At 42.1% G+C, this 17237-nt stretch overlaps 1 protein-coding gene across 1 annotated transcript; it reads left to right on the top strand.

The window, feature by feature from the left end:
- The first annotated feature begins 13045 nt into the window (after positions 1–13045).
- On the top strand, positions 13046–16554 carry srfbp1 (serum response factor binding protein 1). The gene is made up of 3 exons (XM_074687349.1): positions 13046–13189; positions 14534–14923; positions 15074–16554. The coding sequence occupies exons 1-3, from the start codon at positions 13178–13180 to the stop codon at positions 16178–16180; spliced, it is 1509 nt and encodes a 502-aa protein (XP_074543450.1). The 5' UTR covers positions 13046–13177; the 3' UTR covers positions 16181–16554.
- The last annotated feature ends 683 nt before the right edge of the window (positions 16555–17237 follow it).

Genomic DNA, 17237 nt, shown 5'->3' with positions numbered 1-17237 from the left:
TATGCTACTGCATATTTGCGGATGATTATAACCATGAACTTTCATATTAAATTAAAAAAGTAGATAGTAGAGTATTACCTGCCATAGCTGTACACATACACACAGTGAAATTAAACATCAGTGTTTATGTTAAACATTTAATAATTTGATATTTTATATTTCTAATTAATACATTTATTGAATATAAAGGGGTAAGTTGACCCACATGTCATTTTAAACTTAAACTGAACAAATAATGTATGGACATTATATGTGATTCATATTGGTTCAATTTACCCCAAGGCTTTTGGTTCATCTTGCCCCATGACCATCATTTTGATAAAACCTAATTCATTTAATGATTCAAATGATCTTTTGCTAAATGATTCACATAGTTCTATACGTTGAATTTCACTAACATGCTTAATGTATAACTTTAGACCTGGGTCTATTTGCTTTAGCCTCAAAATAATCATACCACAAAAGTCAAAGAATTCCACAGCCAGTTGGAAATAATGTTTGTGTTCTTATTCTAGGGTCTCGTGACAACTCGTGACAACTCATGTGTAAAGTTTTAAAGATCAAGAGGATGGTTCATTCATCTTACCTGTTCTCCCCTACATATATTTTATTATACATGTTAAATAAACACATTCAGTAACATGACATCAAGGTTTCTTTTATTAACAGGTGTGCACAATTACAAAACAATTCAACTGTTTTTCTTTGCCCTCCTCTCCCTCGCCAAGGCATTGCTCTTCTCCCACTGCAGTTTCCGCACTATTGCCAAGGCTGCATCGAGTTTGGTCTTTATAGCCTTGGGGCAGGAAGGCAATGCATACAGGTGGTCAGGGGCCTTCCTCTTCAGGCTCTTTCTCCTCTCTCCAGTGGCTGTCTGAGGTTTTGGAAAGATATAATAATAATAATGAGGACAGTAATAACAGTAACTTTTTAACAATTTATGTTCACCTGTCAGTGCTGTGTTCAATACAAAGTTATGTTCTTTAAATCTACAAAATAAAACCCAAATCAGTGTTCTTTTAATATATTGATTTAAATGGATTGTCTTGGCTAAAGGCGAAGTTAATTTTTCTCTCGACAAAAATGTCAGTTTTGATTGTATAGGTTTCCTACACCTTGTTGTAGTTTGCACATGTTTATTCATAAAAGTGTATGGGTGACATGATCAAGTGACAGTCTGTGGTTCTCAATCCTTTTACACAGATTACCACCTTCTAGAGGCAGCAGTGCTTCTTGTTGCTATTGGCTAAAATATACAGTTACATATTAAAATGTCCTTAATGCACAACACTTTATGTATTCCTAAACTTGCAAAAATCATGACAACACGTATAGCACATATTCTTGTTGGCAATTGATACACATACCCTTTGGAGAGGAGCAGGGAAGTTGAAAATGGTTGGCACAACAACAGCCTTAAGCCGGACAGTCTGCCCTGTCCTGTCAAAATCCTCACTCCTGAAATGTTCGCTGCACAGTTTGCAGTTTTTTTCATGCAACAAAACCGTTCCTTCTTAGGGCAAGTTCCCATTGTCTCCTCTTCTCTGCGTTTTGGGGAAACCTTAAAAACATGAGAAGATACCAAGATATATAAATTATTGACAACAGTTTACACCCTTCTTACTTTTAACATTAATGGTAAGAACAAAAATACAGAGCTAAATTATGAAATTGTTGGGGTAATTCATGTAGCCTATGCTTGAATGCCATTATGAAAACCTAAATAACAGTAACATGTTAAAAGAAATGTGAAAAAGAAATATTAGATGATTATTATGTAAAAAAAAAGGTAGAAACATTTCTAAAACGTTAGGGTCAAAATAACTTGTATACAAGTACAAATGCACTAAGTTAGCAACAATTATCCTAAATATGTCCCTCATGTCATTTCTTGTGAAAGGTGATTCCACGGGCTCTGGTTTTGAAGGAACATTCGTTTGAGCATCTATATGCTGCACAAAAGTGTGCCATCTTGTACTGTAGGGGGGTATTTTTGCAAACACAAAGCCAGCCAGTTACTGTATCACAATGAATCTAAATCTAGGATATATTTCACTAATGAAACAGCTTGTCATGTTAAAATAACATAATTAACATTAACATAATCATGTTAAAACGAATGAGTAATGCCTTTCCCACGTGTATATAATTAAGTCAGGTTACTTTGTGATAGTCCAAGTGGCTCACACGTCTCATTTACAACCTCGTTTCTTTGCTAGCTAATACCCAACTGCATCCACACAAATTGTCATTAAGACAAAATGTGTTGTTGTCAATAAATTATTATTGGTCTCACAAAAAAACGTATAATAATTGAAACTCCCAGATTGCAGCCTTGCAAATAGCTGTAACAAACTGTGAAAGTTGTATATCTTTAATCATGCTTGGCCTTTTCATTTCTCCAGCTTTGTGCCAAGGACAGTACGAAATGACCTTTTTAATTCTGTAACTCGCTATCACTTGCACTCCCATCCTGTTTTTAAACTGTTGAGTTTCGGTATGCAAAACCTATCTGCCCATGCTATTTGTGCTTTCAGTTTCCGGCAGTAAGGGGGGGGGGGGATATGATTCACACACACACACACACACACTCACACACATACACACATACACTTGTAATCAAAATGTGTCTCTTTATAAGCGCTGTCTGTCTCTGTGTTCTTCAGTGCAGTGTCATGCTCCAAAGTGCAGTGTTGTGCTTCACACTCTGTGTTTGTTGTATGGCCTGAACTCCTTGCAAGTAAAACCATTGGAAAACTTATTTCCTTGACTCGAGTTCTTATTTTGATGGATGTTGATTTGAACCAGACATAAACACACAACCGTGCAGCGATTTTCGAAAAGAACACGGCAATTTCAACAGGTCTGCGCGGCCTAAATCATAGCCACGCTAATAAGGTTTTTAATAAACCAAACTGTTCGCAAATCCGTCAAGAATTCAGCAAGTTAAGTGTACTTGTTTGTGAAAGTCGCTCACCTTCCATCCACAACTGTAGAGCGCTCCGGAGAAGTCCCCCTAGGTAAGATGGCCGACCAGTGACGACGCCGGCGAAAGTCCCATGAGCCATCTAGCCTTTATATATATCTATGACTGCTACTGCTACCCACTGAAAGTTAATATATGTAAAGGTAAAAAGAGTGAGAATGGAGGACTAAAAGTCCCAAAATGAATGAATGAATGAATAGATAAATAATAGATTAATAGATAATTATCAATGGTTTTAAATAAATAATTATAAATAATTAAATGTGTAAATATGTGTTTATTATTGTAAATATTCAAATAAAAAATTAAATAAATGTATAATTATTCAAATAATCAAAAATACTTTTAAATAGTTGAATATTCAGTTAAAGGTGTCAAGAATTACTTAAAATGTGCAAAAGCGGATTAAGTTATCTAATTATTTATTTAATTATTATATTGTTTCATGGTTACCACTCACGTTGAGATGATGAGACCAAAGTCAGATAGGTTTGACTTTTGGTGGTAAAAGATAAAATCTGTAGAATATGACATGTTCTTCTCAGACCGCAGATAGTGAATGATCCTGTGTTTTCTTCCTCTGTACTGTACACACACACACACACACACACACACACACACACACACACACACACACACACACACACACACACACACACACACACACACACACACACACACACACACACCAAACTTGTAGGATATGTTCCTATCCTGAATGCCGTGCTGTTTAACACTACGTGCCTGAGAATAGTCTTGAAGTTCTTGTTTCTTCTCTCCTGGATCTCATGGCACCCCTCATTTGACCAGTTTTCTGTGGATCCTGTAAAACCTCCTTCTTGTTTTCTCCTCTTTTTCCATTTCCCTTCATCTTATGTTTGATCTGAATTTCAGCTTTAATGCACAGTACTGTTATTTTAACTCTGTGTTAAATCTGTCTGCAGGATCATTTATTTTGTCCCCATGTGAACTGGTAGCCGCATTAACATGACAAATATCTTAATTTGAGACATAACTGCTGAATCCTAAAAAAAAAAAAAACACAATCACGTGTCCTGCTTTCTGATGTGTGTTAAACACTCATCAGTGATTAACTACAGTCTGAACATATTTGAAGGAGCTAGCCCAATGCTAGCTACTGAGGCGTCTTCCCCCGGCGTTGCTTTATTGACGCGCTTCACCTGCTTAATGAGCTGCATGTCCAAAGATCCACAAGTAGCTCGTCATCATTGCAAACAGTCACATTTATTTCCATCAAAGTGTACTTACAATGTTTCTTTGATCAGCCCAATAATCACCTGTCAGCCCACAGCATACAACGTGCAGTGACAGGTGATTCAAATGATCAGCTCGTCATCAAGCTCTGCTCGAGCCTGATAACGAGCCATTCATTTGAATCAGGTGTGCTGGAGTGAAGTGAACATCTAAAACATGCAGGGCAGGGGGTCCCCTGGACCAGGGCCCTGTTCTACGAAGCAGGATTACTGCCTAGCGAGGTAGCTTTGAGGATAGGTTCCGGATTCCCTGTTCTACGACACGGGATCACTCCTCAGCGAGGCGAGTCTCCATGGCTACATACGCTGAACGGCTAACCTGCTCTGGGGCAGGTTAGGTTCCAGATTGAAACCTGCCCACTGACCAATGAGCCCTCACCAAAAAATGGCTTGTCCGCTCTTGGAGGATCCCGTGGACATTGGAGCTCGCATTGTCCAAGGAGCACTACGGCGCGCGAGAGTTTTCAGGGACCGCACCGACCCACTTTCCTTTCGGATGACCACCTTTATGAAAGGTACCGGTTTTCCAGGGAGGGGTTGGTAATACATGACACTTTCTACAGGTAGTTAAAGGGAATGAAGAACTCTCACTGCCGTAACAAGATCTTCAATGCCAAAACTTCTGTTCCATGACAATATTTTATTGCCCGTATTAAAATTGTGACAGGAATTCATGTAGGGCTCATGTGGGCTACATATCACACAAAAAATGTAAACAGGATAGGAATGAACAAATGAATAAATTCATCTAAGACATAAATTAGGTATGGTGCATGTTACAGTAAAAGTGCATGGTGAACAGTGCTATTTCAGGATGATAATGGCACAAAATATTTCACCAACTTACGCATTTAGACTGTCAGCAATTTTCTGCCAGCACTCCTTCCGTGCTTTAGAAGCGGTGTTGCTTTTAATGTTAATTACATGTTTCAGCTCGTCATACTTCCTCATGATCACCTCCTGCTCCTCCTGTGTGAAGTATGCGCTCATTCTCTCTCCGGCCTGCTCTGACGCTCCAGACTGCTCCATGTTCGCGATTGGTCAGATGCAGCGGGCTCCGCCTTATATGCGTGTGTAACCGGCAGCCTTTTGGTCCCCTCTGGGCTTCCATAGGCTTTGTTATCATGCAGCCTGTGATGGTGCCTCCCTTCTACCTAATTAGGCACAGGTGTTTTCCAATATAAGCAGCCCTGTGCTGATACACAGCAGGCTGCAGATCTTGGTTGGGACTCACTCTGGCTTTGTGAACTGTTTTTTCTGGGTATCTAGTGTTCTTTGTGACAGACGTGGGGTAAGTGCATGCTTTGATGCATGTGGTGACTGCTTGTTGTGGCAATATCACCTTACATTTGCCTTTGTTATTATAGATCCTGGTCCTGAGTAGCTGGAGCTGACTCACACTTGTTGCTGTCTTTTAAGGTACCCCAATCATGTTTTGTGTTGATTTTAAAATGTTGTAGTGAGCAGTGATTTAACCTTTTTTTATTGGATATCTTTATAGGCTGACTGCCACTGCTGCTTTGTTTAGGTTTTGCTTTGTTTGGACTTTGTTTGTCTTAGTTTGTTTGAGTGTTACTTTCTAAGCTTTAGTTGTAGTTAGGTTTTGGTTTGCTCTATTGCTTGCTTTGGTTTTTTAAAGTTATCAGTTGGTCTGATTATTTTCTTTTTCTTTGTTAAACCATCTTTTAACCTTGTTGTCTTTTTGTTTGAGTATTGCAGATCGAGTGGTTCGTGGTCTGAGCGTCTTGAGGCTGTCCGCGGGTGTAAGCCTCACCACCTGCACCTCACTATCCCCATTAATTGTGTGTGAGTGGTTGTTGGCACTTTTTTTTCATTTTCTCACTGGGCACATTTTTCTTTTTCCTTAGTTGCTGTGTTTGAGTGAATGCAGGGCTTTTGGGCACGTGGGAATGGTAAGTCCTCTGCACCCCTTTTTTTAGTCACAAGCGATCATATCGAAAGAAACTTAACCCTTAGTCTGCAATATTCCCTTTAATGATTGTGTTTGACATTAATTTGGTAGCGTTGTCATTTTACATTCTTTCTATTTTTAAAACAAGAGATTCAAATATTTTTCTACAGCTCAAAATTATTTATTGCCCATTCTTCATATTTCTTTTTTTTAAATAAAGCAAATTATTTGAACATCAGTTTTTGTCTCCGTCTCTGATTTTCTTGCTGCCAATTTGCTGTTCCTCCAAATTATCTTTGGAATTTTACTTTTGGTATGGTTTAAAGATGTTGTTTTTTCATTAGTTAAATGAAATAATTATTAAACCTGGCCCTCGGTTACACGTGCATGCGCTCATTGCCTAGCTGGATCCACTTATGAGGTTGATAACCAGCGTCGTAAAACCGTGTAGCGAGACCGCCGGCTACTGCACTCAGTTCAGCGAGGTAGCTCCAATGCTATCTCGCTAGGCTGAACTTGCTTCGTAGAACAGGGCCCAGGATTGGGAAACACTGCCTTACAGTGCCCATGATAGATGAAGTATTAAGACATATGCACTCGCACGAGCGCGACCAGATGAAATTTTCACTCGCACACGCTGAAAAAAGCTAACAAGCTAGCCACAACTTCGCTCTCGTTTTCTGCCATTCCTTTCACCGCTCTCACCACTTTGCCCACTGTTCAGACTTGCCGAAGGCCTACACCCTCAGTGATTCGGTTCCGTTTTAAGGGCCGTCGGAGTTTGCTGCAGTCCGCATTGCGCCGCTTCATCCTCCCCCTGTTTAGTTGGGTCATTTCAGCTAAATTTGTTTTATTAGCCCTCCTAGAAAACCATTGAGAAACGAACCTTCGCTCACCGCGGTCATGTTTCGCTCCAAAATGACCCAACTAGTTGGTCTAGCTCTGGTACCGGTCTCTGGTCTGGAGCAGGAGCTGCCATTCAGTCGTCCAAATGTTCAGTCTTCTTCAGTTATCCATCCTTTGTTGTTGTTTTATGCACATGAACAAAGAAATAAATAAAAACAGCTCTTCGAAGACCCTCCCCTTTTCACAACACTCTGCGTCCTCTGGCTGGCGTTATGACGTCATGCCTCAGCCACAGAGCGAGCGGAGGCAAACAAAATCAAATATGACCGGTCGTAGGTTGGCTATCGAGGAAGTGACGTCGGACGCCGGTTTGACTGGATTGTCAGAGAGCGACCGATAAGTAGAATTCTATCACGGACTGTTTTGCCACTTCAGATATATTCTCACCTCTCTCATCATTGAACTGTACAAAACAAATTGCATTGATTAGAGGAGGAAAAGGACTGTTCATGGCTACGGCCAGGGGAGGGGAAGGGGGGTTGCAAGTTGGACTCAAGCGTGGCGCTGAGGAGGAACGAGGTGTAACTAGAGAAAAAATGAGGAAGACGGATGAGCTAAAAGTAGTTTTCAAGCTGAAGGACCCAAAGGGGACCGGGGGTTCAGAGCTGTTAATCCACTAAAAATTGCTGAATCTCTTAGGGGAGCGGGTGAGGTGGAGGCAAGGATCCTCGCGAATGGTCAACTTATGGTGACATGTAAAAATGCAGATGCACAAAAGAAAGCGGGCGCAGTGAAAAGGATAGCGGGGCTAAGTGTGGAAGCATCCTTACTAAACAGAAGTGAGGGGGTCAAAGGAGTGATTTATGGCCTGTGTGCCGACATCACAGAGGCAGAGATGAAAGAGCAGATCAGAGGAGCAAAAGTGAATGAGGTTAAACGTTTCAAAGCACGGGAAGGGGGAAACCAGAATGCTCCTGTAATGATAACTTTTAAAGGGGATAGTCTGCCGCCCAGAATTTTCTTTGGCTGTCTGTCCTTCCAAGTGAAGAAATATGAGAGACCTCCGCTTAGGTGCTTTAAATGCCAAAGATTTGGCCACGTAGCTGCGTCGTGTCGCGGTGCTCAAAGATGTTCTAAATGTGGGGGCGGGCATGATCTGTTAAAATGTGAAGTGACTGAAACAAAATGTTGCAACTGCGGAGGCACTCATATGGCATCCTCCAGGGGATGCCCATACTTTGAAAAGGCAAAGCAGGTCCAGGAGGTGAAAGAGCAGCATAAGATTTCATATGCAGAGGCTGTTAAAAAGGTGGAAGGAAGAAGTGATGAAGTATCCATCTATGTAGGCTCTCATGCCCAGATGACCCAATCAGTGTCCCCAGTTTCCTCTGTCTCTTCTGTGCCATCAGATTCGATTGTGATGAAAAAGGAAAGTTTACTGGCGTTCATGGTTGATGTGGTATATGCTACCAGCTACAGGGCTGCCAAAGGCAAAGAACTGAGCTGTTCAGATGTATCAAGGTCAGTGGTTGAGGCAGCAGGGAAGTTTCTGGGAATATCCTATGACCCTGCAGTTCTGCACAGATTTGTGACAGATAGTCAGGTCAAAACACCCAAGCCACGGGAGAGGGAGACTGAGGAAATTGAGGTTGATGAAGGGGAAAACAATGATGATTAAACTATTTTTTATGTTAGTCATCTTGCAATGGAATGCAAGAAGCTTAACCGCAAATGGTCAAGAACTCAAGAAATATGTTGCCGATGGAGAGGATAAGCCAGACCTGATATGTATCCAAGAAACCTGGTTAAAACCTTGTTTAGACTTTGTTGTAACAGGCTATGTGGGGGTAAGGAAGGATAGGGCAGACTCAACTGGTGGTGGATGTGCTGTGTTTATTAAAACAGGAGTTCAACACAAAGTAGTGGACACAGATTCCAGCCTTGAATGTGTTTTAATTGAAATATGGAGTTCGGAGGGGAAAATCGCGGTTGTCAATTTCTACAATCCTTGTGAGCTGATAATACAGGAAGAGCTAGACAAAATAATGGAAAAAACAAGATCCCCAGTAATCTGGGCAGGGGACTTCAACGCCCATAATCCTTTGTGGGGAAGTGAAAAGAGGGACAAAAATGGAGTAATAGTTGAGCACTTTTTAGATAGACATGGGTTAGTAGTCATGAATGATGGAAGGCCCACCAGGATTCAGGAAGAGACAGGTAAATTGACATGTATTGATCTTACACTTGCATCACCAGAGCTAGCTAGAGTTGAGGAGTGGGAACCCTTAGATAGAAACATTATGGGCAGTGACCATTTTCCTATTTGGAGTAGGTTTGGCAGGAATTTAACAGAGGAAATCGAAGACAAGCCTAATGTGTTTAATTTTGCTCTTGCCCAGTGGGAAAAGTTTGAAGAGGAGACAGTGGCCCTAGTGGGGGAAGTTGAAAGTGACGGGACAATAGACTCTTTTAATCAGTCCTTTAGCTCAATGGTGCTGAGAGCGTCACTAAACTCAATTCCTCTAAGACAGAGTCCCAAAGGCAGAGTAACTGTGCCTTGGTGGAATAAAGACTGTGGTGCAGCCATTAAAAATAGAAACAGGGCTTATAGAAAGCTAAGGAAATACCCTTCTTTAATAAATGCAATAGAATACAAAAGGTTAAGAGCAGCTGCTAGGAGAACTACTAAGGATGCCAAGAGGGGATGTTGGAGGAAGTATTGTGGTACAATAGGCCCTGACACTCCCATTAAGGAAGTTTGGTCCAGAGTTCACAGAATGTCAGGAAATTTAAAAAGTATATAATGCCAGTTCTGAATGATGGAACAAGGGAGGCTGTAAGCAACATAGAGAGAGCTAGTATGCTTGTTAAAGCATTTCAGGCAGTCCACAACTCAGCTATATTAGGAGAAGAAGGGCTGAGGAGGAGAGCTGAAATATTAAGACAAGAAAAATGGAAGCTAAGTTATTGTCATAAAAACATGGACTCCTTCAACCTGTTCTTTTCACTTAAAGAATTGAGGGAGGCTATCCAGGCCGGGGCTAACACTGCCCCAGGAAGAGATAGGCTGTGTTATGAGATGTTCAAGCATCTAAATGACACTGTACTTGAAGAATTATTAATGTTATTTAATATTATATGGGAGGCAGGTAGCTTACCTAAGGAATGGAAGCATGCTGTAATTATTCCAATTCTGAAGCCAGGAAAGAATGCGTCAAAGCCTGATTCATATCATCCAATAGCGCTGACATCGGTACTGTGCAAAATAATGGAACGCATTGTAACCAACAGGCTTGTGTATTTTATAGAAACAAGAGGATTTTTTGTTGATTATCAAAATGGATTCAGAATTGGAAGAGGCACAATGGACTCTGTAGCAGTCCTGGACCTAGAGATAAGAAAAGCTATGGTAAATAAGGAAGCTTTAGTTGGAGTGTTTTTAGACATTGAAAAAGCCTATGATTCAATGTGGTAGGAAGGTGTATTAATTAAGCTATATGATGCAGGAGTGAGGGGAAGGATGCTTAGAGTGGGGGGAACTTACTCTGAGACTGTTGACATAAGCCGCGTTTCCACCAAGCAGTCCGGGTCGGTTCGTCTCGGTACGGTGCGCTTTCAGCGGCGTTTCCACTGACTCATCCCGGGACGGATCTCTAGAAACCGAGACGAGCCGTCCCACTTTTTTGGGACCCTTTCGTATGGGTGTCAGACTGAACCGATCCGCTCTCGGGAGGTGGAGCAACACACTGCAGACCGTTGATTGGTGTAAAACAATCGTCAGTACCCCGACAGTGGCTGCATTTCTCCTGGTGGCTCACAGTCTTCTCTGAAACGAAGCTTGACTGCACTTTGTAACAGATAGTTACATGAAAATCACAGAGAGGACAAAATGCTGCATGTCTTCCATCTATGCTCTTTGTTTACTGTGTCACGTTTTCTTCTTCATTGGATTTAATAGCGGGGTAAGCTGCTACGGCGTCACGCTATTGTTTACCAGCTGCGGCTTCCGGCTTACACGCCGCCCACCACGAGAGGGTACAGTTTGCTGTGGAAACGCAAACGGGATCAGACTTAACTGTCCCAAACCGTCCCAAACCGTACTGAATTGACCCGCACTGCTTGGTGGAAACGCAGCTATAGAGAATGGCACCCCACAGGGATCAGTTATCAGCCCAGTTCTCTTCAACGTCATGATTAATGATATATTTAAAAATGTGGGGCAGGGGTTCGGGAGGTCACTTTTTGCAGATGATGGGGCCATATGGAAAAGAGGCAGGAATGTGAAGTTCTTATTCAAGAAAATGCAGGAAGGGTTAAAAGCAATAGAGGAATGGACAAATAAGTGGAGTTTTAAAATATCTGTAACTAAAAGCAATTTCATGGTGTTTGGTTTTAAAAAGAAAGTCCCTCAAACACAATTAAAACTGTATGGGGCCCCCTTAGAACGGGTTAAAGAATTTAAGTTCCTGGGAATGTGGCTAGATGAAAGACTCACCTGGAAAATCCACATAGGAAAGATCCAGAGTAAATGTGAAAAGGTGATAAACATCCTTCGGTGTCTGGCTTGTAGTGAATGGGGAGCAGAGAGGGGGACTATGCTCATGATGTACCAGGCAATGATCAGGTCAGCAATAGACTATGGGAGCTTTGTTAATGGGTCTGCTGCAAAATCCACTTTGGACAAACTAGATGTCGTCCAAGCGAGGGCTTTAAGAACATGTTGTGGGGCTTTTTGTACAACGCCTATTCCTGCTCTGCTAGTTGAAATGGGAGAGTGGCCACTCAGAATTGGGCGCAGCAAACTAGGATTGCATTATTGGGCGAAACTAAATGGTAGTAGCCTGAGTCTCTCAGCCAAGTGCCTAATAAATGAAAATTGGGAGTTTTCTGGTGGGTGGAACAAAGGAAACTTCCTATCTGGAGCTGGAGAATTGGCTGAGAAAGTGGGACTAGACAAAGACAAAGGCCTGATATATGCATTCTGGTCAGTTGTGCCAATGTGGCTGCTCCCAGAGCCTATAGTAGACTTAACACTGTTAGACTGGAAGCAGAAGGAAGGCATCACTAGCCAGCAGGTTGAAAGCTACCTAAACACTACATGGGGGGGCGCATTTGCAGATCTTCACAGATGGTTCTAAGGACCCAGACAGTCAAAGAACTGGGTGTGGAATATTTGTGGCGGGCCGTCAAGTCTATCAAGGTTTTCGTGTAACAAATGGGACATCTGTGTTTGCCTCTGAAATCATGGCAATAATTTGGTCACTGTGGTGGGTTGAGCAAGTCAAGCCAGACAGAGTCGTAATTTGCTCTGATTCAGCTGCTGCCTTGATGGCCTTGAGGAGCAGAACATCACAAGCCAGGGCTGACCTCATAAATGAAGTTTTGATAAGCCTGCTCAGGGTAGAAAAAGGGGGGTGTGATGTAGCGTTCCTTTTGGTCCCAGCACGTTCAGGGGTAGAGGGGAATGAAGTGGCTGATAAGCTCGCAAAGAACTCACTCCGGAGAGAAAATGTAAATGTTAAAATGCCTTTAGGGCAAACCGGAGTTTTATAGTGTCATAAAGGAGGGGCTCGAAAAACAGTGGCAGGAAGAATGGAGTAATGAAGTGAGAGGGAGGCTGTATTACTTAGCACAACCATCTGTCAAAAAAAAGAGTGTGTATGGGGAATGACAGGAGAGACACGGTCAAACTGACCCGACTGAGATTTAGACACTGTGGTCTGGCCAGCTGCCTAGAAATAGTCGGGAAACATCCAGATGGGCTATGCGAGTGTGGAACAGAAGAGACTGTGGTGCATGTCCTCTTTGAATGTGAGAAATATAGGGCAGAGAGAGCTCAGCTGGCTGAAGAACTGGAAGGCTTCGGAATCTCCACATTGGATTATAAAACTCTGTTCATTCGGAGGAAGGAGAGTCGAGCTGTGGAGAGGAGAGTGCTGGCTTTCCTTCACTCCACTGGCCTCTGCCGGAGGATATGAGAGAACTCTGTGCAATCCTGTTCTGAACTGTGGGGGGCAGTAATACGCAAATAGCGTCCACACTGCCGGAAATCTCACAGAAGAAGAAGAAGAAGCAAATATGGCCGCGCGCTACAATCACTGAGAACTCCGTGGGTTTTAGGAGGTCGATGTTCACCTGTTTGACGGTTCGGAGGGCTGAATGTTCACCACGGTAAGTTTGTTAAAAACGAAGGACCCTGTGCTCGGCTACCATGTCGATGCTTCTAGCTCCTAAACAGGAGTCACATCTGATGGCTACAGCAGGCGACACGGGGCAACGTGTGCTGCTGGCTCAACCACGTTTGTTAGAGACTCGTCAAGTCATCTGTGCCAACATGGTACTTTAAATATAGGTTTACTTTCTCTATCTTTAAAGCAGACACTTCAAAAACCTGATGCGGATCGTCCGTTCGTGGTTCAATTACAATTGAAGAGCGATACTCAGAGTCAGTCAGTTTCATATCACAAGGAAATGTGATAGAAACACGAAGAAAATGACTTTTTTGTAAAGCAGTGAAATGTTTTTTGAGTCAATTTCTGTTTTTCAATGATTTTACTGTTAGGGGTTCTGTCGGAGGTCATTTGACACAGAAATGATTTTTAAATTTCAAAATAAAAGACAAGTGTATGGGAAAGTTTTGAAACCGCTTGGCATGCCACCCATAGACTGTAAGGAAAACATGCTCCTGTCCAAGCTATATTATAATGTAAGATGACATGCAATATATGCAGAGTGAACGTTTAGAGAGAGGGCGGGCACTCTGCAAGATTCAACAAAAATAACTTCATGAAGCATCTAAAGAAGCACCACGCCAAAGGACATATTAATACAAACAAATGGAAAAGACAGGGGAAACTGCAGAGAGAGGTAAACTTTTAAACACTTTATCAGGGATGCACTGATCACAATTTTGTGGCCTGACTTGCTGATACCGATTTTTATTTTATTTTTTATAACTGACAGCATATACCTTCAATGTTCCAATCTGATTTTATTTAAAATCATTCAACAATACCTGTGAAACAATAAAATCTTTATGTTTTCACTTAAACAACCAATAAAGTGCCCTGAGTTTTAGGTCTCAGAGCAAAAAGCAACAATGGCTGGCTGTCAGACCTTCCCAGAGGGATATAAGATCAGTTTCATATGTAAGGATGGGCTGACCACCGATTACCCAAAATTAAGGAAATCAGCATGTCTACACTTTATACTTAAAGTAAATATCAACTTCAGCAATTCTATTTGCACCCTTTTTCTGCCTTTTACCTAATATTTTACCAGTTTATCCTACAGCAGGGCACGTAGGTTATTATTTAACACTGGTTTCAGACCATCCCTGTTAAAAATGACATGGGACTTGAAAATGATCATGTGAGTGAATGGCATCAAATTTTCTGTAAGGAGCAGAGGACTCTCCTGTAGTCACCAGAGTAAAAAAATCCCCAGCCTACCGATTTCCTGAAGGATTTGCAGACAGAACATTTCTGAACAGATGATTTATTCTTTCTTAATCAGATGATATGTACCATGGAAAAGCTGAAGACAGAGCTGCCATCTGCAGAGGAGAGAGAAGATGAACCCTGCCATGAAGATGGAGAACCAGGAGAAGGTGCTGAGGAAGACGAGGCAGAAGAAAAGAAGCCACAGGCTGGACCGGCTCCAACAAATGCACAGTTCACCAAAGATCCCGTGGTGGAGATGGCCCGTTTCAATCTTAACAATGAGGTGGTGAAGATGAGGAAAGAGGTGAAGAGAGTAAGGGCGCTGATCATCAGGAAGATGACACGGCAGATCAAGTCCCTGAAGAAGAAAAAGGGTAAAGAAGCTGATATCGAGAGAAACCAGAGGAGAGCTGACAGACTGCTGGAGGAGATCCAGGCCATGAAGGTTCTCCCTCCAGACCTGGTAGGTTCTACCAAGGGGCAGGTTCTTTAATTATCTATCAAATCAATTTTTCCTTCATTTCACTTTCTTAACTCAAACATTGGATGTGACTCATTCTTCCCGGACCAAAACCTGTCTGCACTTTCTCATTTGATGCTCTGCTTTCACCAGGTGACAAAGACAGCCCTGCAGAAGAATCTCAACTTGAATCAAGTGTGTAAAAACCCACAGTCCACCCTTTCTGACCGGGGATTGACACGCATTGCCAGCCACCCTCAGTTCATCAAAAGGATTGACAGCATAAAAGCTGCCCTGAAGGCGTTCAAAGAGGGACGGATTCAGAGTGAAGATCAGGGAGGGAAGCTGAAGGGGCAAAATAAAACAGAAAAGTTTCCTCCAGCTAAAGAAAGACAGAGGATGAAGAAGAAGAAGGAGTTAACAGTGGAGATGACTGAACCTGATAACACAGACTCCTCCCTGAAAGACCTTAAAAAGGCAGCTGTGGGAAATCCTAAAGAGGAGAGGAGTAAAGCAGATCATTTAGCAGACACAGCTGATGACAAAAACCAAGAAATGCCAGAAAAAAAGAAGGTTATAAGTGTTAAGAAAGATAAAGCAATAGGAAATGTTCCAGGTCCCATAGCAAGAAAGAAAGCCAGCTGTAACACTGCGTCCAAGGTGCTACAGAAGAAGACTGAGGAGGAAGAGAGTGATCTGGAGCTGCTTGATGATGGAGAGAAAGAATACTTTGATGACAGCACAGAGGAGCGTTTCCACAGGCAGTCCTCTGAGTCCGAAGAGAGCGATGACAACGACTTCTTTGTTGGAAAAGTGAGCAAACTCAAGAAAAAAACAAAGCAAAATAGAAAGAGGGAAGAGAAGGTGAGCCCATCCAATCAGGAGCCAAGTGAACTTCCTGTGGTCCAGTCCAAACCCAAGCTCCAGACTGTGTTTTGTTCCACCCTGGCTGCATCAGGAATGGACAAAGGTGCCAGCAGAGGCAGGGGGAAAGGCCAGCATGGCCCCAGAGTGACTGTAAAGAGTGTTAGTCATGGGAAAAGCAGTTTTAACAAACAACCTGTGCTTCAGAAACAGGGCAGAGGACGAGGGGGTGTTATGAAGCAAAACGTGTCCCGGGATGGAGCCGAGCGTAACCAACGAGCCCAAACACACCAGGCTCTGCATCCGTCCTGGGAGGCCAGTAAGAAGAGGAAGGAGCTGCAGGGACACATCCTGGCTTTCCAGGGAAAAAAGATCAAGTTTGATGATGATGACTGAAACTTTCTTCATCTGTTTAATTTCAAAACCTGCATTTGTTGATTACATGTGGTGCACCTGTTCAGTCTATGTCCTTTTTTTTGAGCCGGTGTTAGCTCAGTATAGCTCAGTTCTGATTCTGATCCAGGTTTCCCTCTTTTGTTAAGGTTCAGCAGCAGATTCACTTTAAAACAAAGTAGATAAAGAAACATTTACATTTTTGAATGAAAGTTTATTCAAACTGAAATAAATCAAACCAAATGATTTTCTGTTGTGTTTAAGAAGCAGCGTATTGCTCAGAAGGAGGTGATTCTGCCCTCTCTAACAGAAGACTCACAAAGACCAGGACCCTGTTAGAACCCTGTTAGAACCCTGTTAGAACCCTGTCAGAACCCTGCTCTTGGTGTTTGACTGTGATATACAGTTTGCAGGTCCATTTTAACTAGTACTAGTCGACTGTGTGTTCTGGTACACTGCAAAGTACTCCTTGGTTAATAAGTAATAATGACTGTATCTACAACACGTTCAGATTACTTATACCAGTTTCAAATGTGCAGCACCAGCACAAGGTGTGTGTTGGACAGTTGTGTGTTGACCAGGCTTGTGTAAAACACCATCGGGCCTTGAAGTAAGAACTCCAGCCTGAAGCACAGATAAGCAGATGAGCAGAAAAGTACACAGTGAACTCTTTTAAAACTTCAATACTCGTGGTTGAGGGTACTGAAAACATGTGGCGGTAAAGGAAATGATTGAGGGTCTGGGGATCCCCCCTGTCAAGGTCACATCTTTCAGCCCTGACGTAGAGAACACAGCACACCAAAATGGATTTATATCAAATATCTATCTAATATACATAATATTTATGTTTCCTTTGTGTTAAGCCGATAAGCTGCGACTTTTTTATATGTGTAATAAAGTGGGCTAGCTTTTATTTCATTAATCTTAAACAAACATGGAAAGACTCAGATGGGCCTGCATGGCTCAATGTTAAATTAGTTTCAAAGTAGGCCTACACACACACACACTGCACTTCTGTTTGGGCTTTTTCTTTGTTATGACAGGTAAAATTAGAAAAAGA

The sequence above is a fragment of the Halichoeres trimaculatus genome, unplaced genomic scaffold, assembly GCF_033239565.1.
Source record: "Halichoeres trimaculatus isolate MK-OKI-2021-1 unplaced genomic scaffold, fHalTri1.1 fHalTri1_scaffold_14, whole genome shotgun sequence".
Lineage (NCBI taxonomy): Eukaryota > Metazoa > Chordata > Actinopteri > Labriformes > Labridae > Halichoeres > Halichoeres trimaculatus.
Note: the sequence above shows the minus strand (reverse complement) of the source record. Positions and strands in the feature narration are given on the sequence as shown.

Excerpts from the sequence above, each read along its gene's own strand:
- srfbp1 (XM_074687349.1), top strand. Across the intron at positions 14,924-15,073 it reads AGGTTCTCCCTCCAGACCTG|GTGACAAAGACAGCCCTGCA; the intron begins GTAGGTTCTACC and ends TGCTTTCACCAG.